At 40.5% G+C, this 19,601-nt stretch overlaps 1 protein-coding gene across 4 annotated transcripts; it reads right to left on the bottom strand.

Annotated features, from left to right (window-relative positions):
- Positions 1-4,682: 4,682 nt before the first annotated feature.
- On the bottom strand, positions 4,683-18,081 carry LOC131240699 (purple acid phosphatase 23). 4 transcript variants are annotated; one of them, XM_058239116.1, is made up of 8 exons: positions 17,635-18,077; positions 16,757-16,948; positions 16,289-16,625; positions 14,195-14,412; positions 13,658-13,848; positions 8,333-8,614; positions 7,469-7,685; positions 4,683-5,132 (listed from the first exon to the last, which is right to left on the bottom strand). In XM_058239116.1, exons 1-7 carry the CDS (start codon positions 17,894-17,896, stop codon positions 7,479-7,481), a joined length of 1,689 nt encoding a protein of 562 aa, XP_058095099.1. In that variant the 5' UTR covers positions 17,897-18,077; the 3' UTR covers positions 4,683-5,132; positions 7,469-7,478. The 4 variants fall into 4 exon arrangements, 3 of the variants coding, with proteins under 3 accessions (XP_058095099.1, XP_058095098.1, XP_058095100.1); XM_058239115.1 differs by having other exon boundaries at positions 7,489-7,685; positions 17,635-18,076; XR_009168841.1 differs by lacking the exon at positions 4,683-5,132 and having other exon boundaries at positions 7,548-7,685; positions 8,333-8,496; positions 17,635-18,079.
- Positions 18,082-19,601: the final 1,520 nt, after the last annotated feature.

A 19,601-nucleotide genomic window follows, 5' to 3' on the forward strand; every position in this document is an offset into this window, starting at 1 on the left:
AACGAGGTATTTGGAATTTCTGGGATGCTCGACCAGTCGAGGGATAGGCTCGACTAGTCAAGGGTTACGCAGACGATGCACGGTTTATGTGCAGACTGCGTAAATTTGAGGCGGTTTCTAGGGAGGTGCTTAAGTGGGGTTTTCTCATCTATAAATAGAAATCCCTAGGACTATTCTCAGATATGCTAAGGTTTTCTAAAGGTACTTTAAGAGTTTTTACAAGGGTTCTAGGGTTATCAAAGGGTGTAGCAAGGTTGAGATTCGAGGTTGTTCGAATCGAGTAAGATCTCTCTCTTTGTAATTTTTATATTCATAGTGGATTTCTGTCGCTTTGTGCCATGGTTTTTCCTGCAAGGGTTTTTCACGTTAAATCTTTGTGTTCTCTTGTGATTGTTTGACGCTATTGGATTGTTATCCCAGATCCATATCTGTGTGATTTCGCAGTTCAAACCCCAATAGGCATCAACCGCAGAGAGAGAAAAGAAAAAAAAGAAGCAGAAAGAGAGGTTTAATCTTTCCTTCCTTTTCCTTTATCCCATGCTTCACACGTGTCGGATCCACTTGCATGGATAGTTTTGTGCATCTCCTTTGTTCCCGCTTTAAGGGGTGATGTGTTGGTTGTCAACCTTCTCATTCATCTAGGATAATAAATCAAGGATAGACCTTCTAGTTAAAGAAATGACATCAACAAAATTGATGGTTTATCGTCAGAATTGATCGGGTAAGTCCTAACCATTAAATTTGTGTTATTCCTTTCTAAAAACTCTAAGAATAGTTGAACATAAAAACTTGTTATTTTATAGGGTTGTATAATCTAAAATTTGATTTTTGAATACATCTATTTTCCTTTACATTTGGAAAATCCTAACAAATGTGGTCCTACAAACTTTGTTTTACATCAATTTGCCCTAAAACCTTCTCATTTGCTTGCAAACAAAATGGAAAAAAAAAAAAAAAAAAAAACCCACCCTTAATTGTCTTTTCAATGACCCAAACCTATTATGAAGAGATCATAATTTGAATTTTAAATCATTTGTAGGAAGCAATGGCCATGCACTAGGATTAAAATGTGTTAAGCTGGAACCTTCTTGTCTAAAATCTATCATGGAAGAAAAATATTGTATTTGATGTCTTAAATCTAATCTAATCAGATTCTGCACAAATTTTTCGCGCAACTACAAAAGTGCGTGATTTGTTTCCAATTTCATTTATGATTCTTTCCGATTTTATTTAAGATTTTTTCTAAAACTATATATATGGGTGTAAACGGGATTGAAAGGTATTATTTTAAGGGATTCCAAGGCATTCTAAGGTTTCTAAAAGGATTTTAGGGTTTGCAAAGGGTGTAGCAAGGGTGAGATTCAAGCTTGTTTGAATTGGGTAAGTCTTTTCTCTTTGTAATTTTTGCTTTCATAGTAAAGATCTATCACTTTGTGCCATAGTTTTTTCCCAAAAGGGTTTTCCACATTAAATCTTTGTATTCTCTTGTGTTTGCTTGGTGCTCTATGATTGCTATCCTAGATCCATCTCTATGTGATTCCATAGTCCAAAACCCAACAAAAAATGTCGGCATCCACAAGGCTTCTAATGACTACTTATAACAAATGAAAGAATATTTCTTAATATTATCAAACCATCAAACCAATAGAGATAATAATGCCTGTGAGAGTTTTATTCATTCTTGATCCCAATCTTGGATAAAGGAGGTTTGCATGAGGTTGGAAACAAATGTTAAACTTGGAACATAACTTTTATCATGATTGTTACAACTATTGTTTGTTTTGTTTCTTTCATTGATTACTATATGCTACTCTACGACCAACCAATTACTTGAAATGAAAGGATTTGAACAACTATTCTTGATCCCAAACAAAAAAAAGAAGGATTTTTTGTTTGGCTTATCTTTTCTTCTTTCTTCATTTTTCCCCAACCCAATAATAATGAAATTCTCCACAAGAACGAATGAAATTTTAAGCTAAGTGAGGCTGTGGTCCCCAATAAGGTGAAACGGTGGAATATGAATCTTGTAGTTGACCCCAGTTAGTTGGGATGTGGCTTAGATGGTGATGAAAATGGTACGAAAACATTAATGGCATTGAGAACACTCATTTTAAAAAGAAAAAGAGAGGGAAAAAAGCTGTGTGCGCATTTTTGGCGCATTGCGATTTTTGATACTTGAATCTGGGTATTCGATGTAAATGCTTTTGGATACTCTACAACATTCTCACCTCCTCAAAAACATCAAGATAGCGTTTGGATGTACACTGGAACTGAATGCAACATTCAATGTAATCAAGATGAATTGCCAAGATTTAATGACATTCCATGGCATTCATAATGAGGAAGCTATTAGGATTACGGCATCGAAAAGCCACAGCAACTAATTGGAAGGGAAGACAAGTTTCCTTTTGGATTTATAAACAGATGGTCTTGTAAACAAGAAATACCAGAAAAAAAAAAAAACATGAACCAAGGAGAGTACGTTACATGCCAACATAGAGAGAATATAGAGAGTTCATATCCAAGCTGCAGGTTCACATCAGCAACTGTGGTTGCATTGTCAAATTAGAATTCCAAAATTGGGAATTTACTGCACAAGTAGGCCCCAAACTACAGGTATGTTTCCTTTTGAGTCAAGACTAGAAATACCGTGATTGCAATATAACCGCAAAGGGCCTTTCATAAACATACATAACGAAAAAAAGCAATTAGCCCATTTCAACAAAAAAAGAAGAAGCAAATAATTAGAGATTAAGTCATTTTCAACAACAACAACAACAAAGTCTAATTCAAAGGTTACGAGTGTGTAGTTAGACAAATTAAACAATTAGCGCACTTCGGCAAAAATAAAAAAGAAGTGTCATAGATCAAAACTTAAGATTGTTTAATTAATTAATTAGTCCATTACAATGGAAAAGTGTGAGAAATTAGAAGTCAGGCTATTTTCCGATTGTGATATTTTTGTGACAGCCACCTTATACCTAAGTTGTGAAATCCTTTTTTTTTTTTAAATTTTTAAATTTTTAATTTTTTTTAAGGGATGAATTATTGTGATGCGGGGCTGAATTTCAGTGGATCGTGGTAGCAAGGCTACTCCGACACTTCCAGTGCCCCATTACATATTTTATTCGTTAAAATGGAACCTAATAATCAGGGCAATCCAAAACTTGGGTGCACTACATTATAGGAAACAATGGGATGGGACACCAACGTAGAAACCTTTATTGCAAATATAGCTAGCCTGTTCATGAGGTTAGGCCCACCTAGATGAAGAGACATCCACAAAGCCCGATAGAAAATTCATGGGCCACACTGACCTAATTTGGAGGTTTTAGTCATGATTTTATATTGCCCTAGTGGTGTTACCCACCCGAGTTTTGGATCAAGCTGATATTTTTGTGTATGGCGAACATGAAGTGGTGCAACTGATGGATGGAGTAGATGCCACACAAACATCAAGGTGGCCCCACAGAGCTCACATGATGTACATGATTCCTACAACATGTGTTATAGACAATTCCGAGAATGGTCTCGAAAAGGAGTCGTCCAGAGCACCTCAATGAGGGTGCAGAACACATGTTAGAGATCTGTGCAGACAAAATACCTTGTCAAAGCTCTGAGACATTCATTAGGTAGGGTTGATCAGCTCATCAGTCACAAAAACTTTGTGACCCTAACCAAATCAAAGATTGAAAATTAGGATGTGAGCGATACATGAGGAATCTGTAAAGGATGGGATAGGCTGATTGTATTATCAACTGCATCTGCTCTTCGTCGTCTGGTTTATTGTTTGTCTGGGTGGCGGCGATGGCCTCTACTTCCTACACATGCGCTAAAACTCTCGTGGCTGTTCCTTTGGCCCAAAGCCATTGAATCAATTTTCTTCCATTCTTCGTCAGAATTGGAAGAATATTGATCAACGAAATTGTCCAGAAAGCTGCAGGATCAAAAGATACAAACAGTACTAATCCACCAGCCCAACCAGGATCATCTGAACAAGGTGCATTAAGAGAATGTCGTCATCCCAAAAATCATTACTTAGCTGAACTACAGCTTGCAGTCTGCAATCAGGCATCCTTGGCCTTAATGCTCTACTCGAAATTCTGGGGCCTTGAAATTTTCAGGCAACTTGGCCCCTGGAAACAAACGCATGTCATCGAATAAGTCAGCATGTGTGTCCATCGCTTTGAGTTTCCACTTCTTCTCCTCCATGTGCTAGGATCTCACACTTAGATGTTTTGGGCCATCAAGCGATCTGCTACCTCCTCTTAGTGACTAATGTCATTATGAGGAGTTATCGGGAACTCGAGGACCTTGATTGATGTGACTTGTAAAGAGTTGTGCTTGAGCCAGCAATGGAATGGAATCTCCATTACCATGGCTATTTTGAGAATTGTGAACATTGGCTAGAGATCTTTGAGTAAGAGCGATGTTCGATGTGTTTGTTTTATGGCCTGTGAAACTTGTTCCATCATCGATTTGCATTCGAGGGAGATGTGGAATTTGGATAGTTCTCGACCAAGGGCTGACTTGGCAGGTTAGCAGCCCCAAAACCTTGTGAATTAGCCATTTTTTTTGTTGGGTTCTGTTACAATAGGGCTTCAAATTGGACCCTTCTGCCATGCATGCCTCTTGCTCGGTGCAATCATCTTGTGCTGTAAACCCACAATTACAATATCCTAACAGAACTCTGAAAATTACAACCTCCTCAACTTACAGTTCAACCACTTGAAAAAAAATTACAATGTGCTAATGACAAATACTCACCAACACAATACAAGTTCATATACTCAATCCACAAACTTACAAATCCAAAACCAGGGTCATGTTTGGTGTTGGCATATGACCTGCTTGCATACTCGCAAATTCATTTCTAAGGTTCCTATTCACATGACAATACACCTCCTGAGTTGAAGAGGATACCCTTCAGGAGCCGACATTACGACGCCGATGATGGAGCGGAGTGGTACTCTTTATATGGGCGCAGGTCCCTAAAGATTGCTCACAACTCACTAAATGGACAATGAATATACAAAGGATTTCTCTCTCCCCCAGCTTACAGTTGCAACCAAAAGAAGAGAAGGAAATACAAGAGAACGGAAGTGTACGAGAATAGAGGATGGAGTAGGTACCTACGAAACAAAGAGCAAGTATTCTATATTAAAAATAAAGAAAGAGCGAAATATACTGAAAAATGAAACATGGAAATATGTGGTTTAAAAAAAAAAGGATTTTCGCTTCACATATTCCGAGTCACCCCAGTGGAGTCACCAATCTGTAAGATTGTCCTTTTCTGACAGGCTCAAATGATGTGGCTAAATCGCCATGAATTGAAAAAAAAAAGAAGAAGAAAGAAAGAGAGAGTCACTACTAGCCCGTTTTGAGCAAAAAATTGATCAAGGTAAGCTAAAAACCCAATGTAAACAAAGTAACTCCACAAATAGATCAATCAATTAGGGATTCTAAGAACATCCCTCGGTGATAAGAAAAGGTGTTAGGCATCCTTCACCCTCAAGTGCAGTCTCTACTCTTTGAAAAAGAGTAATTCTATTTGAAATGAAGTTCTACACAGTTTTTGAAAATTTGAAAATAAAATGAACAAGAAGGGATCCACGCAATGTGCGTTGCACATGCACGCAGTGGGACAGGCGTCTTGGAGGTGTGTAGCACACAACATGTACAACACCTGAGCCCTATGGGGTCCACCATTACAGCCGTGTGTAATCCAATCTGTCCATCAAATTAGGCATACTATGTTCACCATACATAGAAAAAATAACTGCATCCCAGTTTAGGTGGTCCCCACACAAAAACCTATGCTCAGCAACCTCTTCCAATTGTTTCATTAATATCTGGAATTATCCTTAAAAATAAATAAATAAATAAAAATTCTGATCCGAGGAAAAAAAAAGTTCATTAATATCTGGAATTGTCCTTCAAAAAAACATAAAAAAATAAAAAATTCTGATTGCGATCATCTTGATCTAAGCTAGAAAAGGAGAAGAAGAAGAAGAAGAAGAAAGGTAGGGAGGATCTAGAAAAGTTCATTAATGACTCGAATTGTCATGTTATTTATTCTGATCGGAATCATCTTGATCTAATCTAGAAAAAAGAAGAAGACGAAAAGAGGTAGGATCTAGAATTCGAGGAAATTCTCCAGATAATGAAGGATATGGAAGCTGTATTTCAAAGCCAACTGGTTGAGGCATGCCACTTACCCTTCATAGCTTGGAAGACTTTCAAGTTCTCCAAATGGAACCCAAGATACCTATGCTTCTTGACGGTTCTCTGCTTTTGCTGTGCATGAATTTGAGGAAGATAATTCTCCGAGATGGTCCTGTTTAGGGCTAGGATGAGAATTCTAGAGAAGCAAGACCCCTCTTCTGAGAGAGGAGGGGATTTACAGGAATTATGAATGGTGAGTGTAAATTGAGGGAACCTAATGGCTTGCTAAGGGGAGGTGAAATGACACGTAGCTCTAGGAGGGCCATTGGTTAAGGGTTAGGATGGAGGGAATTTGGAAGGATAGATTGGGGATTTCCCAGGCAAGGTAGTTAGACGGTAACTTTACAATTAGAAGGTAGGTTAGGCGTGAAGAAAACGTTGTAACGGTAATTTGGTAGGAAAGGGTTCAAAAATTGGAGAGAAATCCAGCCTTAAAGATTTTCTATTTTTTGATCGGTAAGCCAGCCTTAAGATTTGAAACCCAGCCCACTCAAACCTTCCTTTTGAGTGGGCCACAACTTCCTGCTTGGACCTCAGGTTAAAAATAATCCATAGTTCATAGTGAAGCTCGTCTGATGAACTTTAAAATAGGCCCCAAGATCAAGGAAATTGGACACAAGAGGCTAGGGTAATTAGAGCCTGAAAATGACAGTTTTCAGTGAATGTTGCCTGGGTGGCGGAAATAGTATTTTCACCAACCAGGGATCACCATTTTTCTGAAGTCTCTATCTGGCAGAAAAACCATTTCCATGATCCAGAGAGCTTTCTTAGAAAAAGTCTTCTCTGGCTGGTGGAAATGGGATTCTCACCAGCTAGAGAAAGCGAAAAGAAAAACATGTGTGGGCCCCAGATCAAAGCTGGTTGGGCCCCACACTCCAGATTGAAGCTCAATTATAGCAGCTGGTTTAGACTTGGGTTGGGCTTGGGAATGAGGTAGGTTAAGATAGGATTAATAGGTTTGATTCTTAGCCAAATTTCCGACGACAACAATTATTAAGGATATAAACAAGATGTTCTTCCAATAACTAATTGAGGCAACGGTCTAGATTTTCATAGGAAGTGGAGTGTCTGCATGTATATAGAGGATGGAGTTTACAGACAAAATTGAAGCATCAGACATGATTTACATGTACACTACCTATTTTGAAGTAGGTTGGCATCATGCATCATATATAAAGTGTTGGACATGCAAAAGTTGAATTTTCTTTTATAGATATATAATCCTTCAGTATTTCATTTTTACCTTGATGCTTTTAGTCATACCTCCTCTGGTTACTTAGATTGGCAGATGCATTGGTTGAAGTAGTGACCGATGCATTGGCTGAAGTAGTGGCTGATTTGATGTTTGGCAAGCACAATTCAGGTTGTCGTACTATGTATATTTGATCACTGCCACTTTGATCTTTATATGTATCCTGATTTCTGTGCCAAGTCCATAAGGCATATGTGGAATTGATAATCTGCAACAGAAAATACAAATGAATGAAGAAAGAGGGATGTGAACTGATTTACACCCCATGATGCAGCAAGTAGAGCTGTTTTTGTATAGGGTGCACTCGAGTGGTACTGGAACCACCATAAGCTTGCTGTGGTACTGCACAGATATGGGGCTCACATGATGCATACAGTACACCCAACCCATCGATCAGATGTGTGACCTCACATTACTCCCAGTTCCCTGATATCAGATTGATCCAAAGCTCAGATGGGTGACAGCACAGGGAACAAGTTGGGAGGGTAAGCCCACCCTTGGTATGCACCAGGGTCCACCTGAGTTGTAAACCAGCCTGACTTTTGGTATTAACCTTCATCCATACCAGATGAAGAGTCAACATGGTGGGTCCCCCAAGTAAATCAATGGTGGTGTCCCCTCTCAACTTCTTCACTGTGGTGTAGCTCACCTGATTCATGGATCAGCCTGAATTTTGGGACCTGGAGGTAACATGTACTGAAGCATCTGATGGATGTGTTAGATGCCGTGCATGCATACATAGATCCACATATGACCAGTACCACTGTAGATTACGGTGGTACCGGTATCACTGGAGCCACCCCTTTTTATATTACACAATGATACCTCTAATATTCCATGGTTACACAGTAATACCTCTAATATTCCATGTCCAAAGCTGCTCTCTCTATATGCACTCCACTCTGGTTGTTTGTCCCAGCAGAACTTGCCTTTAGCTGGGCCCGAAGAGAAATTTAAATGGCACACTCCTCCGAATTCTGGTATGTTGTCGCTGCTTGAAGGACACTTTCCAGGGTCATCTGCATGATCGACATCGATTTGCTCTATATTTCCACCATCTCCAACGGTTATGTAAAGAGGCCCGCATGGATCTAATGTATAGTTATACACTCGGTTCATCCGTTCATAAGCATGCACCTGGTAATCATGGATTCTTTGTAGTATTGTTTATTGCCTGGTTTATAGAGAAAGTATACCATGTTTGATTGAGCAAATTGCTCAGCCCAGCTAGCTGTACCTGTGGGGCTCAAAGTTTAGTGATCCAAACCATTCATGGAGGGTCCTGTCAATCATGGACCCCAAAAGTCTGCATTGGATGATCCTAACTTTCTCATTGGACTCCTGTTAAGTGTGGAATTTGCAAGAAATCAATTAGATACTTAGGATCATCTGATCGGGGAACACTGGGAACTGCTTCATCCCACGATGGGGGCCACCAGATGAATGACCTTCATCCCCACCTGTACCATTGACGGGCCAAACAAAAATGCTAATTTATTTTGATTGAGCATCACCTGATACCTTGTGGTTTATAAGTTCATTATTAAAAAAAACATGTTTAGCTCGAATTCTAAATGTGGATAAGCTACATTTATTTAAGATTTATCATAGACTTGATTTTATACACACACACACACACACACACACACATATATGGGAAATAGTACTATGAGGTCGACCTCATGGGAACTTCCCATGAGGTTGAGCTGTGTGGGCCCCAGCGTGATGTGTGTCGAACATCTACCCCATCAGTCAGATGCACCATTCCATGGTGGGCCACGGGCTTAAAAATCAAGACAATCCATGACTTGGGTGGGTCACACCACATACAAGAGTTGAGAGGGGTTACCCTCCCATTACAACATTCATAATAATTTATTGGACCCACTGAGATGTGGTTCACAAATCCAGCCCATCCATTGTGTGTATCGCATTTGGATGAGGGGTTAGACCAAGTTTCAGCCGCATCCAAAACTCAGGTGGGCCCCACCAAGAGCTTTTATATGTTTTAGGCATGTCTTCACATGGTTTTAGATGGTATGGCCCCCCTGACTTCTGTATACGGCTGATTTTTGGGATATCCCATAAACTAAAGGGGACTCATCAAATGCACAGTGTTGATGTTCGACACACATCACGGTGGGGCCCACATAGCTTGACCTCATAGTACCATTTCCCTATATATATATATATATATATATATAACAATACTTTATTAAAAGAGGTGCCAAGATGGCACACCAGGCTACAAAGCAAACAAAAGGGAGAAATTGAAACCCTCAAGGGGTTTAATGCATGAGGTCCATTCCATTACATATAGCATCTTCCCTTCCTTTGCCCCCCAAATCGCCCAAAGGATAGCCAACAAGAACATCCTTTAAATAATTCTTTCTTGCTTCCCTAGCCTGACACCGTGCCAAACCAATAATAGGTCACCCATAAAAAAAGGCATCGCCCACAACATGTTGGACATCCTAAAAAGGCTAGCCCACACCTTGCAAGTGAACGAACAATGCATAAAAAGATGATCACCTTATTCGACGTCCCCCGTGCACATCACTCAAGTGTTGGGAATCACCATTAACCTTCTCTGACAGTTGTGAATAGTCAAAACCTTCTTTCTTCCGACAAGCAAAGCAAAAACAACAACTTTCGGAGGTAGGCTTTCCCCCCTCCCCCCCCCCCCCCCCCCCCATCTTATAGAAAGAGCGGATCGAGAAACTACCTGACTTGTCTTTTAACCATATTATCCTGTCACGAACCCCCATCGTCGAAAAGTAGTTTTGAAGGTTGCCCAGGAGCGACACAAACTCTTTGATTTTCCCATCAGTCAAGTTTCTATGACAATGCGGCATCCATGCCACCACATTTCTAGAAATAAAAAAGCATCTAGAGACCATGATCTTGCTTTTTGACGAGAGGCGCACTAATCTTGGAAAGGTCGATAGAGGTCTCACTTGCCCACACATTTTCCCATAATTGGATTTTCTCCCTATTGCCGAGGGAGAACCGTATCCCCTCCTTAAACCTGGACTATAAGTTTGAAATCTCCTTCCAAATCTCTGACACCCGGTATAAAGAGGAATCCCTCACCCACCAACCTCCCATTTCGCACCTATACTTATTTGCGATGGTGTCTCCACAAAGAATCCTCCACCCCAAACCTCTACAAGTGCTTTCCTAACAGCGCAAGATTAACCTTCTCCAAATCCTTGATGCCAACCCTTCCTCTACATATGGCTTACAAACCTCCCCCCAACCCAAAAGTAAAAAATAAAAAATAAAAAATCTTTTGATCATTCGAACCCTACCATAGAAAATCACGGCTTAATCTATCCAATTTGACCAGTTCTGATTTTGGACACCTAAAAAGAGACAAATTAAAGAGGCATATTTGATAATGCATCTTTGATGAGAATTAGCTGGCCACCCAACGAGAGATATCGACTCTTCCATCTTGATAGCTTCATTTCGAGCTTTTCCACAACTCCATCTTAAAGATGCTTTCCAGGTTTTCCAATGCAACAAGGGAGACTATGGTAAGTGGATGGAAAAGAGCCCACACCATAACAAAAATATTTCTCCCATCTGCTTAACCTCTTTTTTCGACATTCGAACCCCTAACATCTCACTCTTGGCTATGTTAACTTTTAGATCCAAAACCACTTCAAAGCATCAAATAATCATTATCAACTTTTCCATCATACCAAAATCTGCCTTACAGAATATGATAGTGTCGTCGACAAATTGGAGATGGCATATCAGGGGACTAGTCCTCTCAACCCTAAATACTCGAATGAGGCCAATCTCCTGACCTCTATCCAACATTTATGTCCAATGCTAAAACCAACACTATAAATAGGAATAGGGAGAGCTGATTGCCCTATCAAATACCTCTCGAACTTTTGAAGAAACCTTTGGGGGATCTGTTGACTAGAACAGAGAACTTGGTAGAACAAATGCACTCCCTCATTCAACTTCTCCACTTCAAGCTGCCTGATCATATAATCCAAAAAGTTCCAATCTACATGGTCATAAGCCTTTTCTATGCCTAGCTTGTAGATGATGCCTTTCAAACCTTCTTTATATCTAGAATCAATACACTCATGGGTAATGGCACTGTCCAAAATCTGTATTCCTACAATAAACAAACCCTGACTTTTGAGGATGATGCTTGCCAAAGCTGCACGGAACTTGGTTGCCAAGGGTTTGGCTAGGATTTTATAAGGTCCCCCAATAGACTAATCGGTCTAAAGCACCTTGAAATCTCTACACCTGCTACCTTGGAAATAATTGCAATGAAAGACATCCCAAGCTCTGCCAAAGGCCTTCCCCTCTCAAAGAATTTCGCCATAAATCTCAACACGTAGCCTTTCACTACATCCCAAAACACCTAGAAGAACCGCAATGGAAAGTTGTTAGGGTTTGGAGCCTTGTCCCTCCCAAAAGAGTCTACTGCAGCCTTGACTTCTTCCTCGGAATATGGCCATTCGAGCGAATTAGCCTCCATAGAAAATAGGCGATTAAACTCCAAGTTGTCCAGGCTTGGCCTCTACCACACTTTGCCGGCTAGCAACCTTTAAAAAAATGGGCCACTACATTGCACACTTGATCTTTCCCTTCTATTCTTCTTCCCTCCACCACCATGGTGCTAATCTTGTTCCTTCTAGCCAGAGCGCTTGTAATGTTGTGAAAGAATTTCTTGTTTTCGTTAACCTCCTTTAACCATGTAACACTCAACTGTTGCTGCCACTTGATTTCTTCCTCTTTTAAGCGATTGATGTAATCATGAGTAAGCTTATCCCTTAATGCTTTATCTTCCACTGTCAGCTCCACCCTTTCTGCCTCAATGTTAATGTCTTGGATACCCTCGAGCATTGTTCCAACCTCAGCCTCTCTATTCCCCAACACCTCCTTTCAAATACTGATTTTTCCTTTCAAGAGTCGGAGTTTCTGACATAACCTGAAACCGGCACAGCCCTCAACTTCAAAAGACTCCCACCACCCCCTAACCAGCTTCGAGAAGCCCTCCACGTCCAGCCGCGAGAGCTTGAATCTAAACAGCTTCACCCCCGATTTTCTTCTTCCACATCCAGGAGAATGGGACAATAGTCATAGATCGGCTTTGACAGCTCCTGTTATGACATCAGTGAAAACACCCACCCTGTTGACACAAAAAACCTATCGATTTTCGTCAAAACCGCCCTCTCTTGCCCGTTGAACCAAGCATATTTAGGGGGGCATTTGGATCGTAAGTTGATAAGCTAGTTATGCCTGAAGTAGCTTATCTTGGTTTCCACTTATTAAGCTGAAGTGATTAAGTAACTTCAAGTAAAAAAGTTATTTATAATTGATCTTAAACCACACTAATTTATCACAATAAGTTACTTATCTACTGCTGTAAGTAAAAAAAAAGTTAACTTATTTGGTGGTATCCAAACGGGCCCTTAACATCCCCCAACAGTCAACTGGCTGGTGAGAAACCACTCGGTTTGAAAAGTCTCTCATGTTACACATGATCCTCTCGCTGCGGGACTTCTCATATGTAAACCTTGCCACATTAAAGTCACCCCCAAAGCACCGTGAAAGATCATTGTGTTTCGCATTGCGCTCAGCTCACTCCAAACATCTCGTCTCTACACTACTTGGTTTGGCCCATATGCTGCTGTAAACATCCACTGGAATCCCGTCAGCATATCCTTTAACTCCACTGAGACAACTCCCCTCCCCACCAATCCTCCTTCACCCAAACATTAGAGTCTCACTCCACCACAACCCCCCTCTTAGACCATACAATGTCAATGGCCACCCAATCTTTGGACTGAATTCCCCATAGAGAGTCCATCACCTCCTTGTCCATAGCTTGGAGCTTAGTTTCTTGAAACAAAATCACCTGAGGCTTCGAACTTCGACAACCCTCTTTAATCAGCTCCCTTTTCTGCTGGCAACCCAGGCCCCTAATTTTCCCACTCAATATCTTCATTAAGACACTGATCTGCTCCTTCTACCCTTCCTCTCCCCACCCAAGAGGCCTCCAGAGTCCTTTATAATATTATCCACACATGCAAACTTATGCACATGTACAAGTGAAGAGGAAAGAAAGAAGAAAACAATATCGTTTGTTTCATTAGGATAAAAGCTTTCTTTGGTCCACAAGAACAAATCTGAAAAGGCACTTACATGACCCGAGAAGACAATATCGACACCATATTGATACAAGAGTGCTTCCATTTCCTGCCTCATGCATTCAAATTCCTGATAGTGTGATGAATAGCTATTGTACCAAGGAGGATGCCATGCAGCCACCAGCCATGGGGTCACTTTGCGGTCCACTCGAAGTAAATCATCCTTTAGCCAAGCATGCTGGGCACCTGTAAAAGATGGTGGCATTGTTAGAAATAATAACAGATCAACGGGACTCACATGCACCTTTGTATACAAAGATCGAATTCATATTCTGAGCATTGAATAGCAACCATGAATTCGAGCTACTGTATAATAAGGACTAGTAGCAGGGTCCAGTAGTCCATGAGAACTACATTTCTCAAATTTCATGGCTGCCCCTTAGCTTCTAAAAGCTTGGAGCGTTCTGTCATTTTATGGTCGGTCCCATGCTTCTACCAATGGAAACACAAGGACTATGGTTCTCATGGACCATCAATCTTTCTCTATAGCAATAATCCAAAATCCATAGATGAAAGGGATAGCATCAGTCACCAGTACTATTATAGTCAACATATGCTCCCAACATGATGAAATGGACTCCTGCTGCATCAAACGAGTAGTAGAAATTACTATTGGAGCCACTCTCTTGTGATGGAACAGCGAATCGTGTCAGATAAGATTTGAAAGTGATCCCATCAACTTGAGGTTCAATCTCATGATTGCCTTCGATCACCATCATAGGGACACTTGATGTCAGGGGTTCCATAAACCTAATGATAGAAAACAAATAGGCAAATGATCGGAAAGTCTAAATCACATTGTATATACTAGAAAAATTTAGACCAGAAAAAAAATCTGATCTTTTAAAAACTACACTTGGAAATAATGCAAAATCAATTTTGGGTAAATCCTGTTTATATGTGTAGTCAAATTCATTCACATTGTACGTATGAAACTACATGTCGTTTTTAGTTACATCAAAGTTCCTGAAAGTATGAAAGAATTCTATATGATAAACCCACAAGTTGGAAAGCCTTATCAAAGATTTATGATCATCAGTAGACAATCAACAATGTTTTAATGGTTTTTTTTTTCCACAATTGAGAGTAAAATTTTCAGCCAATTTAAAGAGCACCAGTTTTGGGGAACTGTTAGTGACCTCTGTTTGTATAAATGGGAATGAACGGTTTTTTATAATGAGATTTGCATAGCCTACGTAAGGAAGAGATGACATGCTTCAGTAGGGGAAAAAAGCCTTTGGTTTCTTTGTATTTTGACAGTTTAGAGACTCTTTCAGTGAACCAAATTTCATAAACAAAGATCAACAACCCTGGGGTCGTTTGGATGCCTGTAAATGGTTCAAGTGGCAAATGATTTAAAACTGTAAACCATTTATGGCTTGTTTGATTTTCCGGTGAACTGGTAAATACCGTGTAAAAAAGTAATAATTATTTCCCCGTACATTTACAACATACCTGATTTGACTGCTTACTTTTTGACACAAAAACCAAGAATATTACAAAATATTTGTGGGTCTCACTGTGACGCATTTCGCTTATCCACACCATTCATCCATTATTCCAGTTGAATTTATAGCATGAATTAAAAAATGAGGCATATCCAAAACTCAAGTGGACCACGTCATACGAAAAAGGGAATCGAATACTTATCGTTAAAAACTTTGTGGGGCCACTGTTTCTTTTGGCGTGGGCCACTTGAGTGTTGGATCTGCTTCATTTTCTGTCTCATGCTTCAAAATATTGTAGTAAAACAGATGGACGGAACGGATATATCATATGCATTACCTTGCAGTTCAAAAATTAAAGTTATCTCTTTTGAACCAGTTTCAAAGGCACAAATTCCTATGAATTTTCAAACACGGTGAAATCGTAATAATTACTATTTACAGTGTATTTACCATCGTTTTGAAAAAACAAACAGGCCCTTACAGCCCGTCCTTTTTGGCTGTAATCTGTAAATTGAGTCTTGTGACAATCTTTGAAAATATAGCTATCAGGCTGTAAATGGAGAGCCTGTAAATGAAATCCCACCTTTTTTCCTGTAAATGAGATGGTGTTAAATGTTGTAAATCATTTACAGCCTGTAAATGATTTACATGCAAAAAAGGTAATCCGAATGCAGAGTGTAAATGATTTCGCTGTAAATCATTTACAAGTTGCCCTGTTTACAGGCATCCAAACAACTAGTTAGGAATTTGAAGCTTCAAATGCAGCATGTGGCATGTCAACCCTTGGTTATTGTTAGCACATCTATGCATAGGTGGATCATATGGCACAAGGCATCATATAACAAATACAGTGCGGGGTCTATGGTATGCATGTCATGTACCTAAAATCTGCACCTGCCAAATAGTGGGACCCAATGTAGATTGATCATATTCCCAGAATCAGCCTGAAAAGATAAACCTGGCCTCTGATTAATGGACTTATATTTGTTGAATTTGGACCATTGCTACATCGATATGTTAATTCGTGAATCATACATGTGCATATGAAAGTCGAAAATACTATTTAAATACCCAGTTGAGTCATTGAGTCGACACAACTTGGCTAGACACTGAGTCAAGTTGGTCCCCAGGTTTTGGAACTTTGAAGACGGTGTAATTTTCAAGAACAGGAGATTTACCTTCCCCACCCATCCCACCGTGGTTGATATGACTCTCTAATGGGTGCATCTGGAAATGCACGTGAAAAGGAAGGGGCGCCTTTGCCACCCGTAGTAAGGTACTGGTTCGCATAACACATGTCTCCAACCATTAATACCATCGAAGGGTTATTCTCAATGAGATGATCAATGGTTGTCGTTGAATTGCTTGTCAGGCCTAAATCTCCTACAACTGCTATTCGACGAGGATATGCATTTGCACTAGGCAAGGGTAGAGTTTCAAATACATGTTCTTTGCTCATAGCCGGCAATGAACTATCCCCGCACTTGTAGTAATATCTTTTCCCAGGTTCAAGCCCTGTGGGAAAAACCAATACAAAAATTCAGACATTCATATCATGAATGATTAGCACAAAATTCATACGGGAATTAGTAAGCATTAGAGTACAAACTCATTCATCATCACAGAGAACAAATGGGTCTTCTCACCTTTGAGTCGAACATGGTGAATGATGCCTGAAGTGTAATTCATAAGGCCCTTGAATGGGTACATTTGGCTGTAGACAGTTGACGACCCTCGTTGAACAAATGGATATTTTCCACTTTCTTTCCCATACCAAACCTCACTGGCAACCGTTGATGGGTCGAGAGGGGTCACATTGGAGCCAATCTGAGCATCCCCTACACAAGTTGAACTCACCCCATAATAACTCTATACCCGATTGACAATCAAGCAAGGTAAATCATCTACAAGGTATGAATTTTTCCCATTTTTTCTGGAGGAAAAATGCAGTGGTTGGTCCGACCTAGTCACGAAAGTTTAGGTGACTATCCCATTGATGTGAGTATCATGAATCTTTTGGTGATCTGGGCCATTCATCTGGTGGGCCCCACAGTGGATGGAAAATGCTGCAAAAGAAAGCCACTGCAAGACAATCCTGGCCATCTGATTGTCAGCCCGCAAAAGTATGACATGCACGATGAAAAGTCTGCAGGTGGATGGGTCGATTGCCCTGCTCATCCATGGTGGGGCCAGCTAGATGAACTGCAAGAATCACCAATAAGTAGGGCTTGTTGGTATGGCACACAGGCCAAATGAAATCATCGTTAATCATTTCTACAACACCCCTTTAATCAGTGTCATTACTGCATCCCATGGGCAACCAACAGTCGAAGAGGAAATTCTCAATGTGCTAGCAAAACACATAAGAAAAAAAAAATCAAATTCTCCTCATTTATTCCAGCATTATGGATGCATACGACAGTATGATTAAAAATAAAAAATAAAAAACCCATGAAACAGGAAGAATCAACAAGCAATCGAACCAATGCAAATTCAAAATGCTCAGGACAGGAAAGAATGATACCGGTGATCCAAGACACCCAAATGGAAGTCGACGAAGAGATGGCGAGAGCTATCTGGTCGGGGAAGACAGTGGGAACTTTCTTCTTAAGCCTGGGATCATCCATTGGCAAGTCGTCACTGCCTAGCCGCAGCGACGGATCGAAGCGGCGAGTGACCGGAGTAAATGGGCCATCGAGGGTGGTCGGGATGTGGGCCCCCACCACCATTTCTAGAATCAAGAACAGGTATGAGAGTGAGTGCAGACATGAACGAGTGTGACCCATCAATTTCTCCTTCTTAACTGAGTACTTGACTCAGTGAGTCAGAAGAAATGAGGAGAGAACGTAGATTCTGTTATTTGTTGGAGAAATCAAGCGAAGGGATTTTTGGAGTGTTGGGTAGAGGCTGAATGATATTTTAAGGAAGGAATATCCGTTTGGAAATCCAATAGCTGATGGCATTTCAATTTCCTTGTGATGTTGACATAGGATAGGATTAGGATGGATTTTATGATGCCTGACCTGCGTCTCCGCACAACATACACGGGTTTTAAGTTCTGGCAATGTGGGGCCCATTGTTATGTAATCCGTACTATTGATCTGTTATCCTACTCGGAGACAACTGTACGATTTCCATTCATGGACAACAAGTAGACTGCAAATGCAACAATAGCCCACAGTTAATTGAAAAGAGGTCCCATGATTGGTGGCTACGATCTTCCCATCTTAATAGTTTCTTTTGTTTAGATCCAATCATGGTGGGATGCATCATGTTAACGGTCTGGATTACTTAACCCTATGCCCTAATTGTCGGAGTTGAAACCAAGTATAGTGACGCCAGTGGCGTATCGAATAATTTCACATTGACCTGTGCATCAACATTCGTGTGGGCGACTACGATTCTCAATGGGCCGGGGTCCATGCCGGCTTTCAGGCCTGGTCTGCTTTTCCGATGGCTTGGACTAGAATACTAGGACCGACTGCTGGGCGCGGGTCTAAAAATAAGGACCATTTCATAATCAGGCAGGGCTCGGGTATTTTTGTCATAGCATGCATGATGGGACACACTAAATGAACAGCCCAGATCTTGCGCAAAAAAGGGTGGCAGAGCTCGGGATGTGGATAATCATCATGGGCTTGGGCCCGTTTGTTTTGACCCATCACGGGCCTGCCTGAACATGGGCCTAGTATTTACTTCGCATGCCAGGCTTGGAGCCCAAGATATTCCCATTGAAAGTGTCGACTTCTAGTTCGTTTTTAGAGAGAAACTTTGATGCTCTGGCAGTGTGACCGGATGATACGCAGACTATCAAATTGGTGGATATTTACTGTATAGTTAAAAATGAAAACTATCCGTGATCTTATTTCAAGAAATAAGTATTCATATATCAGAGGTTAGGATTGTCTAATCAACCTGATTTTTGGACGGTAACTTAGCCACAGTGGTTTTCATAATTCAATCAGCTTAATTCTGATTCATATGTGCCACGTGTATTATTTCCAATTGCCTATGTATCAAGCGTCGTACCTAAGCTATAGTATCAAATAACTCCCTTGTTTTTTAGGTGGGTCCGTGACACACTAGAAAATCCAATGTTATGAAAGACTATCCGGTCATCTTAGGTGCGCATTTTGCACTTTTCCTCCCATCTCCACCGTACATATGGCATATTTCTGAGGTGCTGACAGTGGGCCGTTATCTGGATGGGCCATAGCTCTGAAAGTCATGGTAATTGAAGTATAGTAATTTCGGTGACTTACAAATGGATTAAAAGGATGGCAAAAAGTCCAATTAACAGTCATTTTGTGGTAAGTGGATTCAGTTAGGGTAATATATATTTTTATTAGACAGTGACGTGGTGCTATTTTCTTAATTTGTTAGGCACGCTTGTCAGAGAGGCCCACCGACTTTTAAAAGGGTTGTTGGGGACGCGGATTTCCTGCAAAAGCCTTTCGCGGGAAGTACCTGCGCTGGGAACCCAGGTGGGGC

This window comes from Magnolia sinica, chromosome 3 (genome assembly GCF_029962835.1).
Source record: "Magnolia sinica isolate HGM2019 chromosome 3, MsV1, whole genome shotgun sequence".
Taxonomy (NCBI): domain Eukaryota; kingdom Viridiplantae; phylum Streptophyta; class Magnoliopsida; order Magnoliales; family Magnoliaceae; genus Magnolia; species Magnolia sinica.

Excerpts from the sequence above, each read along its gene's own strand:
- LOC131240699 (XM_058239115.1), bottom strand. The coding sequence starts at position 17,896 with ATGGGTCACACTCGTTCATGTCTGCACTCACTCTCATACCTGTTCTTG. Across the intron at positions 16,949-17,634 it reads TTGGGTGTCTTGGATCACCG|GGGATGCTCAGATTGGCTCC; the intron begins GTATCATTCTTT and ends CAACTTGTGTAG. Across the intron at positions 14,413-16,288 it reads CGGTGGGATGGGTGGGGAAG|GTTTATGGAACCCCTGACAT; the intron begins GTAAATCTCCTG and ends TTCTATCATTAG.